General features: G+C 41.9%; 1 protein-coding gene across 5 annotated transcripts in view; it reads left to right on the forward strand.

Moving 5' to 3' along the window:
* Nucleotides 1–2462: 2462 nt before the first annotated feature.
* Nucleotides 2463–26084, forward strand: part of RANBP3 (RAN binding protein 3) — a 151774-nt gene continuing 128152 nt past the window's right edge. For 2 of the 5 annotated variants that reach the window (XM_034755048.1, XM_034755050.1), the window contains exons 1-2: nucleotides 2463–2567; nucleotides 18792–18992. In XM_034755048.1, coding sequence (XP_034610939.1) covers nucleotides 2478–2567; nucleotides 18792–18992 — 291 coding nt within the window. In that variant the 5' untranslated portion in view covers nucleotides 2463–2477. Of the gene's footprint in view, nucleotides 2586–18791; nucleotides 18993–26084 lie in introns of all 5 variants that reach the window. The other 3 variants (XM_034755052.1, XM_034755053.1, XM_034755051.1) reach the window with 2 other exon arrangements.

Raw genomic sequence — 26084 nt, forward strand, 5'->3', positions numbered from 1 at the left:
GTCACTAGGACTGAAGAGACTGTGTTCAGCTGCAGAGTCAGTGGAGCCTGAGACACAGACTCCTTCAGCTGAGCAGTTCTGCATTTGTAGAAACGAGGGGTGAGGGCAGTGGCACGTAACCCTGTGTGTCCCCCATCTCTCGCTTCTGTTTGGGGGGCAGTCCTCCACAAAAACTGCACACATGGTCGCTCCTCCCCCCTGCACGGCTTCCCTTTGCTTCCCTGCCATTTTCTGCAGGGGGGAGGGGATATTTTCTGCAGGTGTGCAGTCCCAAGGATCCCTCCAGGAGTATATATAGCAAAAGTACTCCTATGCCAGTATAACTGCAGCTACTCTAGGGCTTTTACTGACATTGAAATGTCAAAAAAAAAAAAAAAAAAAAAAAAATTGCATCCCTGTAGACCTGCCCTTAGGCATTCTTGCAAATCCCACCTTAGTTATAACTAGTGTAACTAATACTTGAACTGGGACACGTACGGCAATTTTCTGCAATATCCTTGAAAAAGCTTACTGAATTAGTATCTGGAGTCCATTTTATAAAATACAAAAGTAATGATTCCTGGGAGGTGTTGTGAACTTCAAAGGACTGTCTGAACAATGCGCCAGACAAGAATGGATGTGTGGACAAACAATGTTAAATGGTTTGTCTAGGGAATCTCTATGGGAAGGTGAGAGCAAATTCCCAACTCTGGTTATGCAAAAGCCCTTCTTTTTGTAGCTACACCCCAAGGAGGAAACTATTTTCTACTGATAATCTGTTCGTGGATGTGACGGGTTGGATCAGAGAAACCCCCCTGAGAGCTGCCAACTGATGTGCCAAGGCTACCTCTGCTCCTGTTTTCCCTGCCAGCTCAGGACTCCAGCACCCTGTCTTGCTGAGCCAGACACTCCCGTCTGCTCCACAAAGACCCAGGGTCTTGAATTACTTGCCCCAAGCTGCAGGTTTCCTGAAAACAGTTTACGGAAGTGTGCTTGTCTTTAGCACTCAGATGCCCAACTCCCAATGGGGTCTAAACCCAAATAAATCTGTTTTACTCATAAATTGTTCACCCTCTATAACACTGATAGAGAGATATGCACAGTTATTTGCTCCCCCAGGTATTAATACATACTGAATTAATTAATAAGTAAAAAGTGATTTTATTAAATACAGAAAGTAGGATTTAAGTGGTTCGAAGTAGTAACAGACAGAACAAAGTAAGACACCAAGCAAAATAAAACAAAATGCACAAATCTATGTCTAATCAAACATTGAGTACAGATAAGATCCTCACCAGTTCCAGAATGCTCCCTTTTACAGACTAATCTCCTTTTAGCCTGGGTCCAGCAATCACTCACACCCCTTTGTTCCAGTTTCTTCCAAGTATCCTGGGGGTTGGGGAGGCTCTCTCTTTAGCCAGCTGAAAACAAAATGGAGGGGTCTCCCATAGGTTTAAATAGACTTTCTCTTGTGGGTGGAGACCCTCCCCTCCTCACTCCTATGCAAAGTCCAGCTCCAAGATGGAGTTCTGGAGTCACCTGGGCAAGTCACATGTCCATGCATGACTCACAGTCTTTACAGGCAGAAGCCATTGTCCACATGGTATCTTGTATGTCTCCAGGAAGACTTCTTATGTGGATTGGAGCATTCCAAGATGCATTGTTCCCCAAGTGCTTCCTGATTGGGTACTTAACCTTGCAAATTCCTTCCTAAAGAAATTGATCAAATGCCTCACAAAGCTTACTTAGAAACCAAGCAAGTATACATCCCATATTCTTAACCTCAAGTAGAAAATGATATATGTGTACAAATAGGATGAATAGATATAGTAGACCATAACTTTTACAGAGATATGTTACATGGCACAGGCAGCACAAAACATATTCCAGCATATTAAAGCATTATGGGGTACAGCGTCACAGTGGAATCTCAAGATTGAAGGCCCAGGCTGTAAAAGGAAACATTAACCTGGGCATGGTTGTGTTTATTCTGAGCTAAGGCTGTTTATGAACTTGTAACCACACAAAAACCCATTGCTACCAGAGCCCTTGCTGAAGTTTGGAGGTGATCTCTGATAAGCTTATTAGCATGTGTTTAGATTCTTTTACTGTCTAAAATATTTTCACTGTAATGCTTTCACCATAAGAATAAATGTGCTTGCTTATGCTATTTGGTAACTCATAACTGCCGGCAATTATATTATTCCTAACCTTCGAAGAGAAAGCAAAGTGCAGTTGTTGGCAGTTTTGGCAGTCGGGTTGCTGGGAATATCAGTGTAGGCAGGGAACTGTACATCCTGGAAAAAACCCGATTAGACGGGAGAGGGATGCAGGCCTCTACTGAAGATAGGTGACAGCTAAGGAGCCTGGTGTGTGTGCCCTTGAGGGACCACAGGGGGGGTATACAGGTGCAGTTGTTCTCGATTGTGAGGTGAACATTTTCAGAATTCATTCTTTTTCTGTGAAAAGAATCACAAAACATAACTTTGTAATATTCAATGCTGTTGGAAAAAACAATTTCTTTTTTTGCAGAAAAGCCTGCCATTGCTCCACCCGTCTTTGTGTTTCAGAAGGATAAAGCACAGAAGGTAAGGAGCTATCATTGTGTATGTACTCATTTTATGGCATACTGTCATCCTGACTAACATTTCAGTCACAGCAGAAATTTGTATATGGTGTTACTCTTCTGAAGTTTAGAAGAGATAGTAGATTGTTGTCATTAGGGTTTGAAATTCAAGGAAAAAATTTGGGAAGACACAGGTTATAGGTTAGTGGGAGGAAAACAGGAGAGACAGAAGGTGGGGGAAAAAGAGCAATTTCAAAGGAGTATCCTAAACAAAGACAGATGGGGGAAAAAGGGACAGGCAGATCTTATCACTATGTAGAAATAGAAATGAAAGCAAGAAAAGAGAATAACAAAATAAAAAGAAAAGGAAAGTTAAAAGGAAAAAAACATGGTTCAAGTTAGTGCTAAAATTTTACATATTACATACAACTACTGATTGATTTCTTGGTTAATTGCTCATTATTAAATTTAAGTTTGGGGAAATTGAAAAATGTTGCTGTCGGCTATGTAACTCAGTGACCTCAGAGCATTTTGCATTTTAAATGCAGTTTATATTCCTTTAACTTGGAAAGCGAGACTGACCCAGTTTTTCAAATGAATTCCATGATGCATTAAGCTGGGGTCAAACAGAAAACCTTCCAGTGTTTTAGTTAATTGCTACTAAAATATTTTGTCAAGATGTGAAGCCTACCATCAGATGTCTGTTTTGAATCCAGTGCAGGTCAATAGTGAGTGAAAGCTGTTACCAAATTATATGTAAAATGTTAAGTCTCAGTCCACTTCCAACCATAAATGATACTCTTCATAGAAGTTAAGCAGAGATATCATGGAGATTTACTCCTAAAGGTGCTTTATTCAGCGTTGATAGAGGCACAGGATTTGGTGGGAGAAGCTTGCATTTCTCTGCTGCCAGTACTGTATTTGTTCTGTAAGTAGAGAGAGAGAGAAAGCTCCTGTCACCCTCGCTGACAACTTGGTACTATTTAAAGTGGTTCCAATTTAAGTCTGCCACAATTCAAATTTAAAAATCTGTCTTTTCTTCAAATCTACCATTTAAGTTTCACATTCACTAATCAAATAAATGTTAATTCTTCCCAAAAGTTAGTTCTTATAGCTATCTGACTGTCATTTTATATGTAATCTGTAAAAACTCCTAGAATATTAAGACATGAATAATGAACTAAATCTTAATAGAAAGATAATTTTCCTTAGGTTTTTGATAAAACCTAAGATTTGACCTTTGTCACAATTCTTACCTGCTCAAGAAACATGAGTTAAGGATTAACTCTATTAGTTAGGGATAAATTAAGTGGTTATAATAGATTGGTAGCCAAAGTAGAGATTACTAAAGTTAAACTCCAGCAATTTCTTCCAGTGCTAGGTAGCTCAATTATATTTAACCTCCTAATAAATATTATTTTTAGAAGTACCTGTCACTTGTGTGATACCTCCAGAACTATGAATGGTTTTGGGAGGGGAGGGTTGGTGTTAGTGACTCCTCCCATATTACTTCCCAGCAGTAAAATCATTACACCTATGTAATGGCATAGTAAGTGCTAGTGGACAGATTAGTATATGCAAAAAGTTGGGGACTTATTGTTTTAAGGCAACTTGTACAAGTTATTAAATATTAGTGTAGGTATTATACATATAAAATGTTAAATGGCCAAAATATATACGTAAGATAACTTAACTTTAAAACAGCCATGAAAGTCTCCAGACTTCGTTGGAAACTAAGGGTCGAATCTTGCTTACTCTATTTGTGCAAATCCTTTAGCTGAAGTCTGTGGAACTGCATACATAAGTAACAAAAGCATGACTTGGCCCCATGTTACCAAAAAACTCAAGATGGCAACTTGGAATTTCTTTGTAACTGTTGTATTGTGTAATATGCTTATTGGGATAATCTGGTTTACCAATTAAGCAGTCATTTTATTCAACAGAAGATGTCCAAGTTTCACAAAGGCAGCATTTTAGCTGACACCCAGCATTGTCATTGAGCAGCAGTTGACAGCATTTGCCATTAACTACCATTGGGCTTAGTTTGCTTCCCAAAGAAACACCCCGGTTAAGTGGATTCCCTGATTACATGCCATACCTGACAATTCTTAATTAAGATTACTCAGGAAGAATTCCTATTAAAATTAATGGGAATTTTGTCTGTGTGTATGTCTTTTGAGGGGTGGGGAGGGGCAGAAGAGTGTGGCCTTACTTTATGTGTACTGTAAATAAGTTTTTAAAAAGTGGCACAATAAACAGTTTTAGATAAAGAAAATAATTTATACTCTAGCAAAATGTGTTTGGCTGGTGGTAGTTTAAACTTCAGTTAGCTTTGCAGTTAGGGTTGCCAACCCTCCAGGATTGTTCTGGAATCTCTAGGAATTAAAGCTCAATCTTTAATTAAGGTTATGTCATATGATGAAACCTCCAGGAATATGTTCAACTAAAATTGGCAACCCTATGTGTAATCCTGCTCAAGTTGACCCTTTCAGGCACTATACAGAGTGCTTCTTTTCTTCAGGAGGCTGTTCAGCTACCATCAATGGGAGAAGGAGAAAAGTAGCTTATCAAGGTGTGCCCCCATGTGAGAATCTAACACATCTGGGCCATCTCTGATCATTAATAGATATTTAGAATTATGGAGAATTCAGGTACTACTCCAGTTTACTGCAGAAAATGAAACTTGACTTTACAAGGCCTCCTGTTGTTGTAGCTGGATTCTGTATCTTCAGCAGACTTTTCTGGAGATAGTACTCTCCATTATTAATCTATAGGTAGGCTTGGCATGATTTTATTTTAATCAGTAGATGTTGGTAAATATGGATTTCAGCTGACATGCCGAAATCAATGCTCAGTAACATTGCTCAGAACCCTCTTAGGGTTCAAAAAAGAACTATATAAGTTCATGGAGGATAGATCAATCAATGGCTATTAGCCGGGATGGGCAGGGATGGTGTCCCTAGCCTCTTTTTGCCAGAAGCTGGGAATAGGTGACATGGGATGGATCACTTGATGATTGCCTGTTCTGTTCATTCCCTGTGGGGCACCTGGCATTGGCCGCTGTCGGAAGAGCGGATACTCGGCTAGGTAGACCTTTGGTCTGACCCATTATGGCTATTCTTATGAGTCCTGCTGTTGTGGCCCCACTCCCTCACTGCCATGACAACAGACTGCACTCACCAACCAGCTCATGGCAGTGGTTCCTGGGCAGGGACTGTTCAGCAGCACCCCACAGCTAGGGGCTAGTCTTTGTCCTTGCATTCCTGGCCAGGGATCCTTGTCCTGCCCCTCTAAGACTGTGTTCCTCCTGTGTTCAGATGTTGGCTGCGTGTGGGTTTTCTCTGCATGCTGTACTGACTCTGGCCAGATAGCGTGTACAGCAGGCTCTGATCGAAGTGCCTAATAACCACTGACTTGGTTTGTAGCAAAGGAACTTGGTCAGGTTTATTGTCGATGAAGCATGGTATTGGTGCCTTATACTTGCTACAAGTACACTCAGTGCATGTATGTGCGTGACAATGGATGCAGCTCAGTTAGTGGCAGGACTTTCCACCATCCCCTCAGCTGGCCAAAGACGCTCTCTCTGAGACTCCATTTTATACATCAATACAAATAAGTTACGTACTGCCCCTCTGATGTAGTTAGTTGGCACCCTCTGGCAGAGCCGATTTCTACCTATCACCTTGTACATCTCTATCCATCACACTGTCATCCTGACCTTATCTTTAGGATGGGTCAGCGTGTTCCTGTTATCTTTAGGGAATTTGTTGGTATTGGGGTGTTCTGGTACCACCCTTCTGGAATGTGTTTGTGTGAATGCTCTGTGCCTAGCACCTCTCAGGAATGTGTTTTTGCAATATCAGCCCTGTTCTTGCCAGATTCTGTGAGGAGGGCCTGCCTGTAGCTCACAGCCTGATTTTGCTTTATATCAGTAAAGGTTTGACTGCTACTGTAGCTCAGGCCTCTGATACAAAGGCTTATGTTTCAGGCCCTCTTCCTACTACATTCCCCCACTTTCTGTCTTTTTATGGGGAGGATGTTTACCCATCATCCCGGAAAAGCATAATGCATGGACTGAAGATGACCCAGTGGGCTAACAGTGGGTCATCTTACTTTACCAACATAACAGTGTGGTCACCTTACTTTACCATCCATACATTCATGCCCTATCTGTCCCGTAGTCTGCACATTCCCTTGTATGACTGATGGACAGATTCTATTTTCCAATTAATTGTAGTCCCTTATGGTGGGCCTGGGAATGTTAGGCCCGGGGCTTTGATTGAGGAATGTAGTTTTATGATTGAGCCTTAGAGGCACTCCCAAATAATTAATATATATGAATGATATGGCATATATATTTGTAGTGTGCATAGGGGTGTGTGTGTGTGTGTGTATATACACACTATCCTTATATATACACACACACACACACACACACACACACACACACCCCACCTTATATTCAAGCATAACAATAGTTTTCTAATCTGGTATTGTGGTTTGGCCCTTGTGGTACTGTAGATAGCAACACATCCTATTAGGGCATTTACAGTTACCACCTGTATTATTATTGGTAGTAGGCTGAGTGTTTTGAAATACTGGGATAGGTATTACTACAGTGCGTTTTACAGTGCTATGTATATGAGAAGTACAAGAAATGTTGAGTAGTGACATTATAAATGAGGCCTTTACCTATAAATATTTGTAGTTAGTTACTGCTCAGTACTCATGTTATAGGTTACCCTTACTGCTGGTTGTCACTCTCTGATAAGCTTTGCTGGGCAGGAAACAGGAATGGCTAGCTTCTCTGTTGCATTGCTCTGCCATACACCATTTGTTGACATAGATCCAGTTGTTCCTTATGGATGCTGTCTTCCAGATGACCTACTGAATGGACAGTAATCAGTTTATCAAGTATTGCTGTGCCAGGATTTAGTATTGGTACCCAGACACTGAACAAGAGTGTTTTGAATAAAATGTGCCTTGCTTAGGATGCAGTGTCACTGACCCCAAAGTGTGACTGGTACTACCAGGGAATTTGTTTACCCAATTTGTAGTTACTGTGTAACTTAATTTCTTTACCAATTTGTTCTTCTTGCCTTCATGTTGTTTGCTGCCATTTGTTTGTTTGTTAAACAGTTTCACAATGTTATGCACATTGTAAATGTTGTACAGCGATAATGCAACAGTACAGCAATAGTATAACAATATAGCAATAATACAGTTGCTTTTACACAGCCAAATTCAAATTGCATGACAGTTGTTTGTAGCCGATTGCCAACTTAATTGTCTATATATGGTAGACTGAGGTGTAGTTGACCAGTCTCCTCTTTATAAAGCACTTCATTTTTCTTTTCTTGATGCTTGGTGGTTTCATTAAAATTGATAATTTATACTTGCCAAATTTGTTGTATTAATTTAGTAACTTAAGGCATTTTTTATTACTTTATATTCAACTTTATTTTAAAACTCTGGTATATGGAAATAAGGAAAGCCCATGTTTCAAATATTAGTCAGTGGTTAGGATTAGAAGCAGAGTCTGCATTTCTATTGCTTGGCAACCATATCTTTAAGAAAGTTAGGAGTAATTCCAGCTGTTGCATTCCTGAAGGGTTAAAATAATTAATTTACTGGATTTATTTAAAGTTTTTACCTTGTTTTGTTTTGTTTTCAATTGCTTTATCTTTTGGAGGTTTCTGTAAAAACTATAACTTTTAAAACAGAGAGCGAGCAGAAGGGGGAAGAACAACCTAGGAAGGTAGGGAGACCTGAGCCAAGAGAGAGTAACTCTATTAAGGTATCTTAGGGTATGTCTACACTACGGGATTATTCTGATTTTACAGAAACCGGTTTTTAGCAACAGATTGTATAAAGTCGAATGTATGCGGCCACACTAAGCACATTAATTCGGCGATGTGTGTCCATGTACCGGACCTAGTGTCGATTTCCGGAGCTTTGCACTGTGGGTAGCTATCCCATAGTTCCTGCAGTGTCCTCCGCCCATTGGAATTCTGGGTTGAGATCCCAATGCCTGATGGGGCCAAAAACATTGTCGTGGGTGGTTCTGGGTACATCCTCCCCCTCCCTCCGGGAAAGCAACGGCAGACAACCATTTCGCTCCTTTTTCCTTGGTGAACAGTGCAGACGGCAAGCATGGAGCCTGCTCAGCTCAAGACAGCAGTCATGAACATTGTAAACACCTCGTGCGTTATCGTGCAGTTTATGCTGAACCAGAACCTGCAAAACCAGGCGACAAGGAGTAGGCTATGGCAGCGCGGTGACAAGAGTGATGAGGACATGGACATGGAATTCTATCAAACCGTGGGCCCCGGCGCTTTGGAGATCATGCTGTTAATGGGGCAGATTTATGCCGAGGAACGCCGATTCTGGGCCCAGGAAACAAGCATAGACTGGTGGGACTGCATAGTGTTGCAGGTCTGGGATGATTCCCAGTGGCTGCGAAACATTCGCATGCGTAAGGGCACTTTTATGGAACTTTGTGACTTGCTTTCCCCTGCCCTGAAGTGCCAGAATACCAAGATGAGAGCAGCCCTCACAGTTGAGAAGCGAGTGGCGATAGCCCTGTGGAAGCTTGCAACGCCAGACAGCTACCAGTCAGTCGGGAATCAATTTGGAGTGGGCAAATCTACTGTGGGGGCTGCTGTGATGCAAGTAGCCAAAGCAATCACTGAGCTGCTGCTACCAAAGGAAGTGACTGCGCATCAGAGAAGTTTTGAAAACCAGTTTCATGACTGGCCAGGCTACCGTGTGAACGTTCTGTTTGTTTCTCCTTGATGAAAACCCACCCCCTTGATTGCTTGATTGACTCATTGTCTGTAAGCAACCCACCCTCCCCCTTCGATCCCAGCTTGCTTTCAAAGGAAATAAAGTCACTATCGTTTAAAAATCATGCATTCTTTATTAATTGATTATAAAAAGACGGAGAGAACTGACAAGGTAGCCCGGGTAGGGTTTGGGAGAAAGATAGGAGGGAAGGAAAAGGCCACTAAAAAAGTTCAAAGTAATGACAGCCTTTTGGTTGGGCTGTCCACTGGGGTGGAGTGGGAGGGTGCATGGAGCCTCCCCCCCGCGTTCTTGCACGTCTAGGTGAGGAGGCTATGAAACATGGTGGGGGGGAGGGAGGTTATACAGCGGCTGCAGCGGCACTCTGTGCTCCTGCTGCCGTTCCTGAAGCTCCACCAGACGCTGGAGCATGTCCATTTGATCATGCAGCAGCCCCAGCGTTGCAGCCTGCCACCTCTCATCTCGAGCGTCCCTCATGGCCTCATGTTCACTGGCATCTTTCCTGTACTTTCCTACCATGTCCTTCCACTCATTCAGATGAGCTCTTTCACTGCGGGTGGATTCCTTGATTTCCGAGAACATTTCGTTTCGCGTCCTCTTTTTTTCGACGCCTTATCTGAGATAGCCTTCAGGACGGAGGAGGGAGGCTTGAAAAAATTGCAGCTGCGGGAGGGAGCGGGAAAAAGGAGAGAAGTATTTAAAAAGATACATTTTACAGAACAATGCTGTCAAGGCTGCTTCCCCACTCTGAACTTTAGGGTACAAATGTGGGGGCCTGCATGAAAACTTCTAAACTACCAGCTTAGATCTGGTCCGCTGCCACCACGCCCAAAATGCTAATTCCCTTCCCTGGGTAGCCTTGAGAGACTCTTCATCAATTCCCTGGTGAATACAGATCCAAATCCCTTGGATCTTAAAACAAGGAGAAATTAACCATCCCCCTCCTTTCTCCCACCAACTCCTGGTGGATCAAGATCCAACCCCCTTGGATCTAAAAACAAGGAAAAAATCAATCAGGTTCTTAAAAAGAAGGCTTTTAATTAAAGAAAAAGGTAAAAATCATCTCTGTAAAATCAGGAGGGAAAATAACTTTACAGGGTAATCAAACTTAAAGAGCCCAGAGGAAACCCCTCTAGCCTTAGGTTCAAAGTTACAGCAAACAGAGATAAACACTCTAGCAAAAAGGTACATTTACAAGTTGAGAAAACAAAGATAAAAACTAACACGCCTTGCCTGGCTGTTTACTTACAAGTTGGAAATATGAGAGACTTGTTCAGAAAGATTTGGAGAACCTGGATCGAAGTCTGGTCCCTCTCAGTCCCAAGAGCGAACAACCCCCAAAACAAAGAGCACAAACAAAAGCCTCCCCCCCACCAAGATTTGAAAGTATCTTGTCCCCTTATTGGTCCTTTGGGTCAGGTGTCAGCCAGGTTAACTGAGTTGCTTAACCCTTTACAAGTAAAAGGATTTTGGAGTCTCTGACCAGGAGGGATTTTACAGTACTGTACACAGGAGGGTTGTTACCCTTCCCTTTATAGTTATGACAAATGCTTATACTCTTTCACAGTGAACAACACTATTCACATTACATAGCACATGTGATTTCAGTACAAGGTCGCATTTTGCATCTTAATATTGAGTGCCTGTGCCTCTGGTGTTAGAGAGCACAGATGCAGGTCCGGGCAACAAAATTCGGCTTGCATGCGGCCATGGTAAGCCATTGTCTTTCGGCTTCTGCAGCTTTCCTACAAGCAGCGCCCTCCTTTCCCACATACCAAGCAAAGCCCGTTGAGTGCTGCGGTTTTCCTGTTAACGTACAGCAGCAGAAACCAAACTAACCCCCCCCCCATCCAATTCTCTGGGATGATCGCTTTATCCCTCCACCCCACTGCGTGGCTGGTATTAAGGAAATTTCGCTTTCCCCCCCCCAACCCCCCCCGCTTGGCTAACTGCAGGGAAGGATTTCTTTTCAGCCACGGGCAAACAGCCCAGTAGGAACGGCCACCTCTGTCCCCTTAATTAAATTCCCGTATTTCAACCAGGTTACCATGAACGATATCACTCTCCTGAGGATAACACAGCGAGATAAAGAGTGGATGTTGCTTGAATGCCAGCAAACACCGGGACCATATGCTGCCAGGCTTTGTCATGCAGTGATACCAGATTACTTGCTACTAGCATGGCGTGGTCAAGTGTCCTACCATGGAGGACGGAATAAGGCTGCACTGCCAAGAAACCTTGTGGAAAGGCTTTTGGAGTACCTCCAGGAGAGCTTCATGGAGATGTCCCTGGAGGATTTCCGCTCCATCCCCAGACATGTTAATAGACTTTTCCAGTAGCTGTACTGGCCACGAATGCATCCCAAGTCCTCAGGGCAAATTAATCATTAAAAAACGCTTGCTTTTAAACCATGTTTTATATTTACAAAGGTACACTCACCGGAGGTCCCTTCCATGGCCTCATTGTCTGGGGGCTGGGAGGGTGCTTCAGTCAGGCTGAGAAAAAGATCCTGGCTGTTGGGGAGAACAGAGTGCTGTGTGGTCTCCGCAAGCTCGTCATCATCCTCCTCCTCCTCCTCTTCCCCATCCACAGAATCCTCAGGCATGGCTGAGATTATCCCCGCCTCGGAATCCACAGTCAGAGGTGGGGTAGTGGTGGCGCCCTCCCCAGAATTGCATGCAGCTCAGCGTAGAAGCGGCATGTCTGCGGTGCTGACCCAGAGCGACCGTTTGCCTCCTTTGTTTTTTAATAGGCTTGTCTGAGCTCCTTAACTTTCACGCAGCACTGTAGTGAGTCCCTATTGTGCCTCTCTCCATCATGCCCTTGGAGATTTTTTCAAAAGTTTTGGCATTTCATCTTTTGGAGCGTAGTTCTGCTAGCACTGAATCCTCTCCCAATATAGCGATCAGATCCAGTACTTCCCATACGGTCCATGTTGGTGCTCTTTTTTGATTTTCGGACTGCATGGTTACCTGTGCTGATGAGCTTTGCATGGTCACCTGTGCCGTGCACGCTGGGCAAACAGGAAATGTAATTCAAAAGTTTGCGGGGCTTTTCTTGTCTACTTGGCCAGTGCATCCGAGTTCACATTGCTGTCCAGAGAGGTCACAATGGTGCACTGTGGGATAGCTCCCGGAGCCAATACCGTTGAATTGCGGCCACACTAACCCTAATCCGAAATGGCAATACCGATTTCAGCGCTACTCCCCTCATCGGGGAGGAGTACAGATATCAATATTAAGAGCCCTTTATATTGAAGTAAAGGACTTGGTTGTGTGGACGGGTGCAGGGTTAATTCGGTTTAACGCTGCTAAATTCGAGATAAATTCCTAGTGTAGACCAGGCCTATAAGTACAGGCAGTGGCAGTGGCAGCAGCAAATTTAGCAAACTGATAAGTTTTCCTTTATATCCTTTAACAGGTATGTAAAAATAGTTGAGAAAAGAGGTTATATTTTTAGCTCTGAGCACGGAGTGTGGTTTAGTGGGTCAAAGCAGTGGGGAACCCACACCCCGGGTTTTTATCCTGGCTCTGAGAGGAGAGTGGGGATAGTTACCTGCTCTGGTAAAACCTGAATTTGTTTCCCCAGTGCGTGTTGCTTTTGTGTGCATGCCAAATGGATTGCAGGAGTGCCTTTACATGCTGTAGCTAACTGTTTTTGGACAACTCCATATGTTAATGCATCAATTTTAGGTGTTAACCAACTCGATTTTTTTTTAGTTTGAAGTAAGGCTGTCGAATAATCGCGGTTAACTCACGTGATTACCTGAACAAAATTAATCTTGATTAATCACACTGTTAAACAATAGAATACCAATTGAAATTTATTAAATATTTTGGGATTTTTTCTACATTTTCAATTATATTGATTTCAGTGACAACACAGAATACAAAGTGTATAGTTCTCACTTTATATTATTTTTTATTACAGATATTTGCACTGTAAAAATGATAAAAGAAATAGTATTTTACAAGTCACTTCATACAAGTATTGTAGTATAATTTCTTTATCATGAAAGTGCAAATTACAAATGTAGTTTTTTTTGGTTACATAACTGCACTCAAAAACAAAACAATGTAAAACTTCAGAGCCTACATGTCCTTTCAGTCCTACTTCTTGTTCAGCCAATTGCTAAAAAAACAAGTTTGTTTACATTTACAGGAGATAATGCTGCCCACTTCTTAATTACAATGTCACCTGAAAGTGAGAACAGACGTTCACATGGCACTGTTGTAGCTGGCATCGCAAGATATTTATGTGCCAGATGCACTAAAGCTTCATATGCGTCTTCATGCTTCGGCCATCATTCCAGAGGACCTGCTTCCATGCTGATGATGCTTGTTAAAAAAAAAATGCGTTAATTAAATTTTGACTGAACTCCTTGGGGAAGAATTGTATGTCTCCTGTTCTGGTTTACCTGCATTCTGCCATATATTTAATGTTATAGCAGTCTCAGATGATGACCCAGCACATGTTGTTCATTTTAAGAACACTTTCACTGCTAATTTGACACAATGCAAAGAAGATACCAATGTGAAATTTCTAAAGATAGTTATAGCACTCGACCCAAAGTTTAAGACTCTGAAGTGCCTTCCAAAATCTCAGAGGGACGAGACACACTTTCAGAAGACTTAAAAGAGCAACACTCCACTGCGGAAACTACAGAACACAAACCACCAAAAAAGAAAATCAACCTTCTGCTGGTGGCATCTGACTCAGATGATGAAAATGAACATGCATCAGTCCTCACTGCTTTTAATCGTTATCGAGCAGAACCCATCATCAGCATGGGCGTGTGTCCTCTGGAATGGTGGTTGAAGCATGAAGGGAATCTTTAGCGCATCTGGCATGTAAATACCTTGCGATGCTGGCTAGAACATTGCCATGCGAATGCCTGTTCTCTCTTTCAGGTGACATTGTAAACAAGAAGCAGGCAGCATTAACTTCTGGAAATGCAAACAAACTTGTTTGAGCGATTGGCTGAAATAGGGCTGATTGGATGTGTAGGCTCTAAAGTTTTACATTGTTTTGTTTTTGAATGCAGGTTTTGTGTCGTCGTCCTCCCCCCACCAATTCTACATTTGTAAGTTCAACTTTCATGATAAAGAGATTGTACTACAGTACTTGTATTAGATGAATTGAAAAATATTTTCTTTTGTTTTTTACAATGCAAATATTTGTAATCAACAATAAATATAAAGTAAGCACTGTACACTTTGTATTCTGTGTTGTAATTGAAATCAATATATTTGAAAAAGAAATCTGAAAATATTTAAATAAATGGTATTCTATTATTGTTTAATCGCACAATTAATTGCCATTAATTTGATTAATCGCTTGACAGCCTAGTTTGCAGTTTTTTTTCCACTTCCCTTCGATCAAGTCGCAGCTCCTGTCTCCTAATGAGCTCTGTGAACTGTTCCATTTTTTTCCTTCATCTGATTTACCAGTTCAATGAAAGTATTTGCAACTTCTCCCTCCTGTGCACTTACTTTTCCCATTCTGACAGGCACCAGTCTAGGTCTGGGTTTGAGTTTTACCAGAATCTGGCTTTTATCATATGGTGGTGGTTGCAATGCAGTGGCTCCTGTTTCATTTTTTAATTTTGCTAAGGCCACCTTTTTCCATTTCTGTCCCCATTCTTCAGGCACAGGGTAGCTTTCTGAAGCCTTCTGTTGACCACAACTTATAACAGGAAATGGCACATCTTTTTTTTGTAGGCTTTTTACAGCTCTTTTCAATGTTTTATTCTGTTCCTGTGCTTGCTGTTTCTGGACGGCTTGCCGCTCTGCAAGGGAATGGGAGCATTCTAGGGCTCTAGCTTAGTTTGCAATATTTTACATTTTAAGGCTACAGTCTCTGCCCTAGCCTTACAGATTCTATTACATGTTTCTTCCCCACTATATTTTTTAAATTCATATGGACCTCTTTTGCTAGCAACCCAGCACGTCCATGTCGTATCAGACTCTGGTTGAACTGCTTAATAACCACAGACTCAATTCGTAGCGAAGGAACTTGGTTAGGTTTATTGTTGACGAGGCACGGTATTGGTGCCTTATACATGCTACGAGTACATTCAGTGCATGTATGCCCGTGACAACGGACACAGCTCAGTTAGTGGCAGGACTTTCCACTATCCCCTCAGCTGGCCAAAGACACTTCTCTGAGACTCCGTTTTACAAACAAGTTAACGTACTGCCCCTCTGACATAGATGAAAACTGGCTCCGTCAGAGTGTGTCAGCCATCACCTTGTACATCTCTATGCATCTCCTGACCTTATCTTTAGGATGGGTCAGCCTGTTCCTGTTATCTTTAGGGAATGTGTTGGTATCGGGGTGTTTGGTACCACCCTTCTGGAATGTGTGTGTGAATGCTCAGCAAAGGTTTGACCACTACTTTAGCTCAGGCCTCTGATACAAGGGCTTATGTTTCAGGCCCTCTTCCTACTACACCTCCATGCACCCTTGTGCCTGTGGCCCACCGCCGTGCAGGGGAACCCTCTACAACTTCACTCTCATGGCCCTGCTCGCTCACTGACTAGCCATGAGTGTGAGATCCACAGGAAGTGTTCAGCAGCACCCCACAGTGTGGGGCTCACCTTGCTCCTGGCCGGCAGGGTCTCTGCTCTCTCAGTTTCTAGCATCTGTAAAAATAGTTAAAAATCAATAATCTTCTTAAGTGAAGATCAATATTAATCATTGAAATTAGAAAAAAATTAAAAGTCAAATTCTGCCTACCCTACTTGTCGGAGCCGCTATTTCCTGAAATGCTCACTTGAGGCCTGTTCCTGTGAGGTGCTGAAGACCCATAATTTCCAGTGAAGTTAATAGGCGTTGAATGTGGCAAGCAGATTGCAGATTCAAACCTTTAATGTGGTGGTAGGCTATGGAGACCAGTTTTTAAAATGGACACTTGGATTTAGTGAAACATCAGAACATGCACATCTACTTATGTAGATGCTCCAGCACAATTCAGTGCATTTTTCTTATCAAACTTGCCTTAAATAAAATATGGTAACCTAAAGGTGATTCAGGACAATGTCTTCCCTCTCCCCCTCCCTTTTAATAATGAGACCTGCAGTTATTTTCTTTGGCTGCTTAGCAGATTTACAAGATTGACTTAGCTGGTGCTATTTTCAGTAAAGCTTTCAGCTGAAGTGGAAGTAGAGCCTGAAGAAAGCAAGCTGATAGAAATCCCAGCACACTCACTCCTTCCAGAGCCTTATGGAAAGGGGGACTTTCTTCTCACAAAGAGGCTGTCCCTTGAGCCCCACAGTTGTCTACCCCTCCACACCAATTAAAAATAATGCTTATCAGCCTGTTAGATCTAGTTTCCAGATGACTGCATTAAAAATGCTACTGGCATCTATTAACTGATCTAGAAGGCAGTTAAATTGTCAAGTGTTTTCTTTTTGAGACACAAAACTGTCAATTATTTTTTCAACCTTTTGGGCCTAATTTTCATTTATCCCATTCTGGGGAAAAGGAGATTTAGTGCAAATGAGAATGAGGCTCTTTGTAATTTTTACAAATGTGATGTTCTTAAAGAGAATGTAGTGGTAGGTGCTGGATTAATAGTTCTGGAGTTAGAATTCCTCTTCTTTGTTCATCTTGTATAGTTTATTGAGCTTTATCCTTGTTATCTGATATACATAAGTTATTTCTTTAGCAATTGTATCATTTAGTCGGAATTATTATAGTAGTTTGAGTTAGTGAGCAATGTGAAAAATGTATCAAAAATCTACTCGTTAGAGGATTTGCTGTATTAGAGGCTGAAAAGCAATTTTAAAAAATGGTGCAGAGAAGGGGAGACAACTGTGGGGCTCAAGAGACAGCCTCATTGTGAGAAGCCAGTCCCCTTTTCCTTAAGGCTCTGGAAGGAGTGAGTGTGCTGGGATTTCTACCAGCCCACTTTTTCTGGGACTCTACTTGTGGGATCCATTTGTTCATGTAAGATTATCATAGAACCATAGAATCTCAGGGCTGGAAGGGACCTCAGGAGGTCATCTAGTCCCACCCCCTGCTCAAAGCAGGACCTAATCCCAACTAAATCATCCCAGCCAGGGCTTCGTCAAGCCGGGCCTTAAAAACTTCTAAGGAAGGAGATTCCACCACCTTCTCCACTTCTTTCTGACTCATTTCTTTGACTATTTCAAATTGGTGTTTGGGTTTGACAGTCTTTGTGTATTTAAAATAAAGCTTTGATTTTGAAAACTTAAACACCCCTGTATCCTGACCATTCCTGAGCAAAACCTTATCTTTCAGATGAGATGTAAAATCAAAGTTTTGTCCTCTTACGGATCATTAACAATCCAATTCACTTTTCACAAAAGTAGAGATGTAGTTTGGGTATTTATATTGTGCTTGCCTACAATAAACTCTATTGTTTCAGTTGTATATAGCATTCTTGACTTAATGTAATGTTTCTCTGTGCTATCAAACAGTTTTTGTGTTTCACCTGGAAGGTGGCTGCATTTCAGTGGTGGATGAAATGATCATGTATTTATGTATCATCTGATGTTTGTGAAGTGCTTTGAATTCTAAAGGATGTAAGGTGCTGTTTAAATATAACATGGTAATGGTGGTAGTTTCTTATTAGATACACTTGGTCTAGAGCAAGAGTTTGTCGACCTCTTCTCTTCTGTTGACTGCTTTGTAAGAGAGATCCAGCCATGGATACATCTACCCTAACAAAATCTCAAATCTTTGCATTGCTTGGGAAATTTTGTTGCTCTATAGATGGAGATCTGTGACACAGGAAAATTAAGTGATTTGACCAAGATCATTCAGGGAATCCGTGGCAGAGGTGGGAACTGAACTCAGATTTCCTAACAATAAGATCCTTTTCCCTCGAGTAATGATGTAACATAATTTAATGTAAATTCAAAAATATACAGAAAGGAGAGACTCTCTGCCACTGTGTTTTTCAGAGAATGCATTGATACATGAACACAAAAGTGTTTGTTTTGCGATTATTGATATATTACGTTTAAAAACCAACAAACACTACTCTTAAGCTGCATGGCCTGTAACAGTGGAATAATCCATTATTTCCAGCAATTTTCTGTTTGCTAATTGTTTCTCTGAGTTGTTCCCACTAGGCAGATAGAAGCTGTCAATCAAGGCTTAACAAAGGGAGAAACTAAACCCCAATAACCCTATGGTTGGGGATGTTGGGGCTGGCAGAAAAGCGGTTTTGGTTAGGGGGCACTAGTAGTTTTGGCTGCCTTTTTAAAGTTTGTGCTCCATCTGATGCTTATTTGATGGGGGCTAATTCAGTTACAGGTTCTTACCTGTTTTATGCTATCTTTCATTGGAGCAACTTCTGCCAGATCACGAAAATTTTGAAGGTAAAAAAAGATTAGTAAATCCTGTCACTTGGACAACTGCTCCATCATGTTGCAGCCTTGCATTGAAGGGACATTGTCTTTTTTGCTCCCAGTCCCCTGCAGAGCAAAAAGGTTTGTCGGATTCAGGCGAGGACCCACAGGGAGAGGCTGAGTCCCCCCACGGTGGTATGGGTCACACAGAATCAGCTGGTGAGCGCGACTTTGAGCTTCCTGCTCCCGCTGTTGCCTCAGTCAGTACTCTGATTCCTGCTTCTGAAGCCCAGCTTGCTCCTATTCAACAAGAACTGGCAGGGGTAAGTGCGAACCTACCCAGTACTTCTGCTGCTGAGGGGATTCAATTTTTTTTTAAATTCTGTCCATTTCCCTAACGGGGTTAAGTGATTGCTGTTAACTTGAGGTAATAAGTCTCATTGTTAATAGTTTTCCCAGCTCCTGTATTACGACTTCCAAAGCCAGTAGTTCAGTTGGTAGAAATAGAAGTTCTTCTATAATGGGACCCTTTTAACAGGGAGAGTTTTAAGAGACCTGTCCTTTATCAAAAATTTCTTCAAAGGGTAGAAAGAGATGCAGTGATTCCAGGAGCAAGAATTCTCACAAGCCAGAAGGGGAGGTGGGGTGGTGATGGTAGGTAGGTAGTTCACAATTATCTAAAAAGCAATGGAAGTAGCTATTGTCTAGTTCATCTTTAAAAGAAGAAGAGGATTTTTCTGACTCTAGGTCATAATCCTCCAATACAACAAAGCCAGAAGAGCTAAAGAGCTCTTGTTCCCCTGGATTCAAACAGGAGCATGTCATTCCTTCGTTTTAGAGGATGTAATTTAGAAGCTGAAAGAGAATTTCCTAATGCAGGCAGAAGAGTGAAACTCTAGATTTTGAAAAAAAACTTTTTAAATTCAGTTTCCAAAGGTACGTAAAGTTGTGGCTTTGTTGGCTAAAGACTGTGATCCTTGCAGAGAAGGAGAGACTATTTTCAGAAAGATCAAATGGAGAGACTGGTATTACCATGTGTTCTGTCAAAGCTGTTACAGTATAGTGCGTGGAGACAAAGGACAGTACACCAATCTGGACAAAACTGAAAAGTCCTTCATAAGAGAGAGTCTCTGTAAAGCCTTTTTATGAGATGCATCTGTGGAAATGCAGAGGGCTGTATGTTCAAATACAATTGCTAAATATCATTGACTGAGACAATGGAAAGCTGATATCCAAATGAAATAGTTGCTAGTATCTTCTAAATTGGCCAGGAAAAGATTCTTTTGGACAGCCCTTCAAGAAAGTGAAGCCTAAAGAAAAGAAAATAGAGTTTGACAGATAACAATGCTTTCTTAGAGTTCAAGTTCTTTATAAAAATCTAAGTAGTCCTATTGTCAGGCTAGTTAACCCAGAGTTTGAATAGATTCTGGACATGCAAGAACAGTCTTTGGAGTCAGCATCTGGAAGAGAGATCATACAGGAGTTGGGTTTCCAAGCGGACTCTGACGGCTAATTGTCCTTTGTGACTATCATCAGAGCTTTCAAAGAACCCTCAGGAGGATGGGAGCTATTTACTCACTTCTGTGGGGGAGAATGACATTCAGCAATGGCCAATAATTGACTTCTGGAAGTAGGTTCTATCAAATACTCTCAGGATTCCTCTTGATTCCTAGAACAAGATACAATTAATCTCTTGCCTCAAAATATACTACAGAACTCCTAACTTTTTTCTGTGCATCTTCTGAGTGCTGATATCACTAAATTCCTGGTTCCATCATAGGCTTTCAGAACATAATTCATCATTCATGTCCCCAAGAAGGCTGGTGAAGTAAGGCTAATTCTAGACCTGGAGGAATTGTAAGTAATGTTGATCTGGCAGTGCACCTAGCACTACTATTACCTGTAGAGACAGACAGACATGGGCTAGGTTCCCTGTTTGTCAAGTTTACCCTTGGTATCATGGGGATGGAGGGCTTTGAGAGCTGGTTACAGTTCCTTGATTTTCTGCTAGTCGTCTGGCTCAGGTTAGTGTACACCAGAGGCTGCTCTAATCTGCACCAGTTTGTGATAGTGCCCAAGGGATCATCTGCCAGCTGAATTTAGCTGGAGGATAGTGTGCTCAGGTCTCTCCTTCCCACCCTCTGCACCTGAGGCTGCAGGGCATGTGGCATGGTAACTAGCTATGTAAGCTCAACTCCAGCTAGGAGAATGTATCTAAGGGCTAATCTACACTGGCAAGGCTGCGCTTTAACATGGCTTGTGTAGTCATGGCAGAGCACTGGGAGAGCTCTCTCCCAGCACACTAAAAAACCCCACCTTCACGAGAAGTGTAGCTCCCAGCGCTGGGGGACTGTTTACACTGGCGCTTTACAGCGCTGAAACTTGCTGCGCTCATGGGGGTGTTTTTTCACACTCCTGAGCGAGAAAGTTGCAGTACTGTGAAGTGCCAATGTAGACAAGCCCTACATTCTGCTTGTTTTGCCATGACCCTTTAGCAATGATGTATGTAAACAAATATGGAATTTAAGGACACAATGGACAAAGAAGAAGTGACAGAGTTTGTGTGTATTGAAGAGAATCTGCTGTCTCTTCAGGCCATGCATTTTACAGGAGAAAGACACTCAGGTGAATTGACTGAGCAGAAGGATGATACAGAACGAATGGCATCTGTGTAGGGAAACATTAATGAATACCATTTTATTTAATTTACCACAAATGACCTCTGAAATGAAGTAATCCAAGGTTCTGTTCTTCATCAGGGAAGAAATTGAAGTGCTTTGTGTAGATGCCATTTCATATGATTGGCCTCTGCTTTCCTTTTCCTCTAATTTCATATATTGGTATGGAGAGACTTTTGAGTCACCATGATGGTCCTCAGTATTGTTTGTTATTTATGTACTACGATAAATGTTCATTGTGCTTTGCAAAACACAGAATAGGACACAGCCCCCAAAAAGCACAGTCTAACTCTTTGGTCTTAAAACAAATCCTCTCACCCACTTATCATTGGTGAATGGGAAGCCCCAGTTCTCTTAAATTTTTGCAGAATTTCAGGTTACTGTGTATAAGGGGTGACAGAACTCTTATGCTTATGAAGATAACATTCCAGGTGTTGAATGAATGTATATTAATGTTCTGTTGTCTTCCTGACTCTGTAAACATGTGACAGCCCACTGCCTCTGCAGCTGCTTCTGTTTTTCAACCAGCAGCAAAGTAAAATTAAGATTCTGGGCAGCAATGAAACTGTCAATAAACTTGTCAATATGATGCTTCTGTTTGAGAAAGCATTTGGGGAGAAGGTTGGGGGAGAGGCTAAATTAGTGGAGAGATGCAGCAGCCAGGATGCTGTGAAGGAGGAGAGGAAAGCTCCTCACAGCAGGAAGGGGTGGTTTCATTTTTTTCAGACTTTTGCTAACTGGAGGCTAATACAACAGGTGAAGCCTTTAAGCACTGTCCAGTTTCAAAGATGACAAGGCATTCAGATGTACTGTCTGAATCCTTTGAAACATCAGGACCTGGAAAACTTTATCCTGGTCCCTATGTGGTCTGCAATTCTGTAGGTGTAGAATTTGCTGTGGAATTCACCCTTTGCTACAGAATTGCTCTCAAGTATCTAAGCTTTAAATTAAAGGCTTGTTTCTAGTCCTCACGTTTGTGAAGGAAACCTTGCTAATGTAACTGTGTAAACCAATGAAATGGTGTCTTCTGAGTTTGTAGGTAGCCCAAGAAAATAGCTGTGAATTTTGCTAGTCATATCACTAGAGCGAAAGATCTAAAATCTAAAGACTGCAATTGAAATGTCAACATTGATAACTGTGTCACTCATAATGGTAGCAAAAACATCCAGCTAATTTCACATGCCCGCAAACTGCTTCCTATGCCCCCAAAAGTGGCAACTGTCCCTATCCCACTTGCCAAACACTACAGCTTCTCCTTACAGCTTCTGCAATGCAGCTGTCTTGTCAGTACAGAAATCTGAGATACTGAAAACTTGAATGTGTGGAGAATGTAAAATAGAATTTACCATCAAAATAAACAACATTAGGACACTACTGCATAGATTGTATTTATCATACTTAATTTTAAAACACTTATTCTCTAATTTAAATGAAACTGAGACAGAATTGAGTTTCAGCCTGCCATAGAGTACATGGACTATATACAATTACCTAGCTATTGAAGTGAGGTTCCTGAGTAACTTGACTCCTCAATCATACCATGCTGTATTTGACAAAAGGAGGAAATTGACTTCTCAAGTGTATTCTAAATATTGGATTAGATTCAGGCACTATTTTTGGGAGAGAGAGTACCTGATCCTAGGAATATTCTTCAAGAACTATAAGAATGACTCAAAGTCTGGAAAACTCACCTTATGGTGAGAGACTTAAGAAGTTCAATGTTTAATTTATTCAAGAGAAGATTAAGAGGTGACTTGATCATGGTCTGCATGGGGAAGATATTTCTGATAGTAAGAGGGCTCTTTAATCTAGCAGGAAAAAAGGTCCAGTTGTTGGAGGCTGAAAGTAGACAAATTTACACTAGAAATAAGATGTTAATTACCATCGTTGTTGAAAATTTATCATAGGGACGTGGTGGGTTCCCCATCATTTAGTCTTTTAAGACTGGATGTCTTTCTTAAAAGAAAAGTTTTGGGCTTGATGCAGAAATTACAGAGTGAGGTTCTGTGGCCTGTGTTATGCAGGAGATCAGGTTAGATGATCATAATGGTCCCGTCTGGCCTTACACTATGGAAGACTCTGATTCCTGAGTTGTAGAAATTCAGTGGGTCTAAGTATTGGCACACTTAGAGCAGAAACTTTAGTCACGATGATGCCTTAAATTACCTTTAAATAAATATTAGGTTAATGTTGCAAAGTCAAGCACTCAGAAGCTGAGAAATACCAGAATTAAAGTGGTCTGTGCAATCTTAATTTGTCCTCCTTTTGCATATGCATTTTGATAGTCTTTGATTACATGATATACTGTTCCATTTCCCTTCCTGATCTCTCTCTGACCCAATTGGTTACAAGTTCTCCTCCCTAGGCTTCTGACCCAATCTGGGTCCTCCTTGATCCAGTCTCTTTGCCCAGCAAGTCCTGGTTCTCCCTATGGCTCCTTGTGAAATGTCTCCCTATCCTCTCCAACTGGTTCCCTTAGGTCTCCCCCTGTCCATTTTCCTCAGTGGCTCCCAGACCTAGTTTCCTTGCCAAGCCATTCCTAGTTGCTGCCACCTACTAGCATTCAGTCCCAGTCTCCATCCCTGCAGGCTCCTTGTCCCAGTCTGTTCCCCAGTCCTCCTCTGTACTGCCTTAGGTCCAGCTGTTGTCCCCTCTGCATTCAAATCCCGTGTCCTCCTCCTCCATGCTGACTGGGTATCAGCAGGGAAGACATGGAGAGCACAGGAGAAACTGGTTCCCTGCTTTCTGTTCTGGTGCCTGGTCTGGCCCCAGACCAGAGTAGCCATTACAGGGAAAGTCCAGCTCTGCCCCTATAGCCCAGGGATGGAGGATGCTCACTCATTTTGTGGGGATGGTGCATGCATTATCTAATCAGCACTAAGAGCTGTGAAAGGCTCAGACATGCTCAGTGAGGACAGACTCGGTGATTTTAGCTGTTAAGCTCTAGCAAGTCTCTACTGAGCATGTGCAAGCTGGGATTTTTTAAAAATGTGGGTGAATTTTTACAGAAGGTGGCAAAAGGCACATTACTGACATGCAGCTCACCAATTTCAAGTCCTTGCTCCAAAGTATGGGGGCCCTAGAGTTTTCCAAAGAAAGGAGGTGACCAGGAATTTAGCAGGGGAAAAAAGTATTTTTCTCTAGCTTTGTTCTTGGAAATGGCCAACCGTTTTGGCTGAAACTTTGCAGAACAATTTAGCCTGAGGCAGACTCACAGCATGGAAAATTTAAGCCCAAATAGTTAGTTTGGCAAAGTTATAGGCAACTGAAAAGAGAGTCTTATAATGGGAAGTGTCATGCAACTTTAAGCAGTGGTACCAGCACTGCCCATAATAAAGGATTCCAAAATGCTTAAGCAAGTTCTTCATCAGGGTCATTTCATCCACCACTAAAATACAGCAATTGTTTAACAGTGCACACCAACACTACTCAACAGTTTGGGACAAGAAGGGAATCATACTTCCTCCAGCTAGAACTGTAGAGGAAATTTTTAAGCAGTCTGAATTTAATTACTCAAGTTGAATTTTTCTTATGCGTATCGTATTTTCTCACCCTTGTATGATTTTGTTGCGCTGCTAGTTATATCTTAGTTGTTAGGGTTAGTGGAAATTGCTGATATTTAACATAGGTTTGCTAACATAAATTACAGCTTGGAAAGTTTTTCAGTCTGGAATTATTGGTGGTTGGTGCTTTCCTGTCTGAGTCCTGATTGACAGCTCTGAACTATCTCTGGATTCTGCTGCGGGGGAGAAACTGAGGCATTCATATCAATGGGCATGCTCAGTAGGAAAAAAAAATAGCACGAGAGATTTTCCTTTTTCTGTTTCTTGAAACCACTGTCTTTTTAACTGATATTGGCAGCATCAGCAGCCACTAGCAAATTTGGCATGCATGCTTTTTATCTTGACTTAATCTGTAAAGGTTTTGGTCTAAGATACATAGAATTCATTCTGAGGCAGTGGATATATAGCTCTTTCCTCTGCATAGATGTCTGATGAGTAGGGCCCTACCAAATTCACGGTCCAATTTGATCAATTTTACGGCCAGGGTTTTTTTTAATTGATCAACTTCACATTTTCAGATGTTTACATCTGAAATTTCACAGTGTTGTAACAGTTGGGGGTCCCAACCCAAAAGGTACCCGGAGGTGGGTCTGATTCCCCCCCCACCGCATCTCGAGCAGCCGTGCAGAGGAAGGGCAAGTCCTGTCCTCCCAGCCCGGCGGGGACTTGCAGCTAGGGGCCCCGGCTGGGGCACTCCCAGCAGCATGGGAGAGATCAGAATTTCATGGGGAGGGCTTATTTCAGGGTCCATTACATGTTTTTCAGAGCCGTGAAATTGGTAAGGCCTTACTGATAAGGCTTCCTAATATTGATACACTTCACCCACAGAATGTAGCAGTTGAGCATTGTTTTATTGATGCTTGCTTGGGATAACCTGCATAACTCACAAATGACAAGGACTTCAATGAGTAATGTGGTCATTCAAGCCAATAAAATGTTTAGACCGCACCACATTATGTTTTCTGATCTCCCATGTGTCTGAACCAGCCCTTCAAACTACAATATGTATAATATTATCATTGGAACAATAACTTTGTAAGGAAATTATCCTGGCGCCTTTGAAGTCAGTGGAAGGATTCCCATTGATTTAAAGGGATGCTATCAACCTGCTTATGTGTTGGTTTGCGATTACATGATTGTAAAAACCTATGTTAAACATTCTCTCCTCTTGCTG

The sequence above is a fragment of the Trachemys scripta genome, chromosome 22 (assembly GCF_013100865.1).
Source record: "Trachemys scripta elegans isolate TJP31775 chromosome 22, CAS_Tse_1.0, whole genome shotgun sequence".
In the NCBI taxonomy this organism is placed as follows: domain Eukaryota; kingdom Metazoa; phylum Chordata; order Testudines; family Emydidae; genus Trachemys; species Trachemys scripta.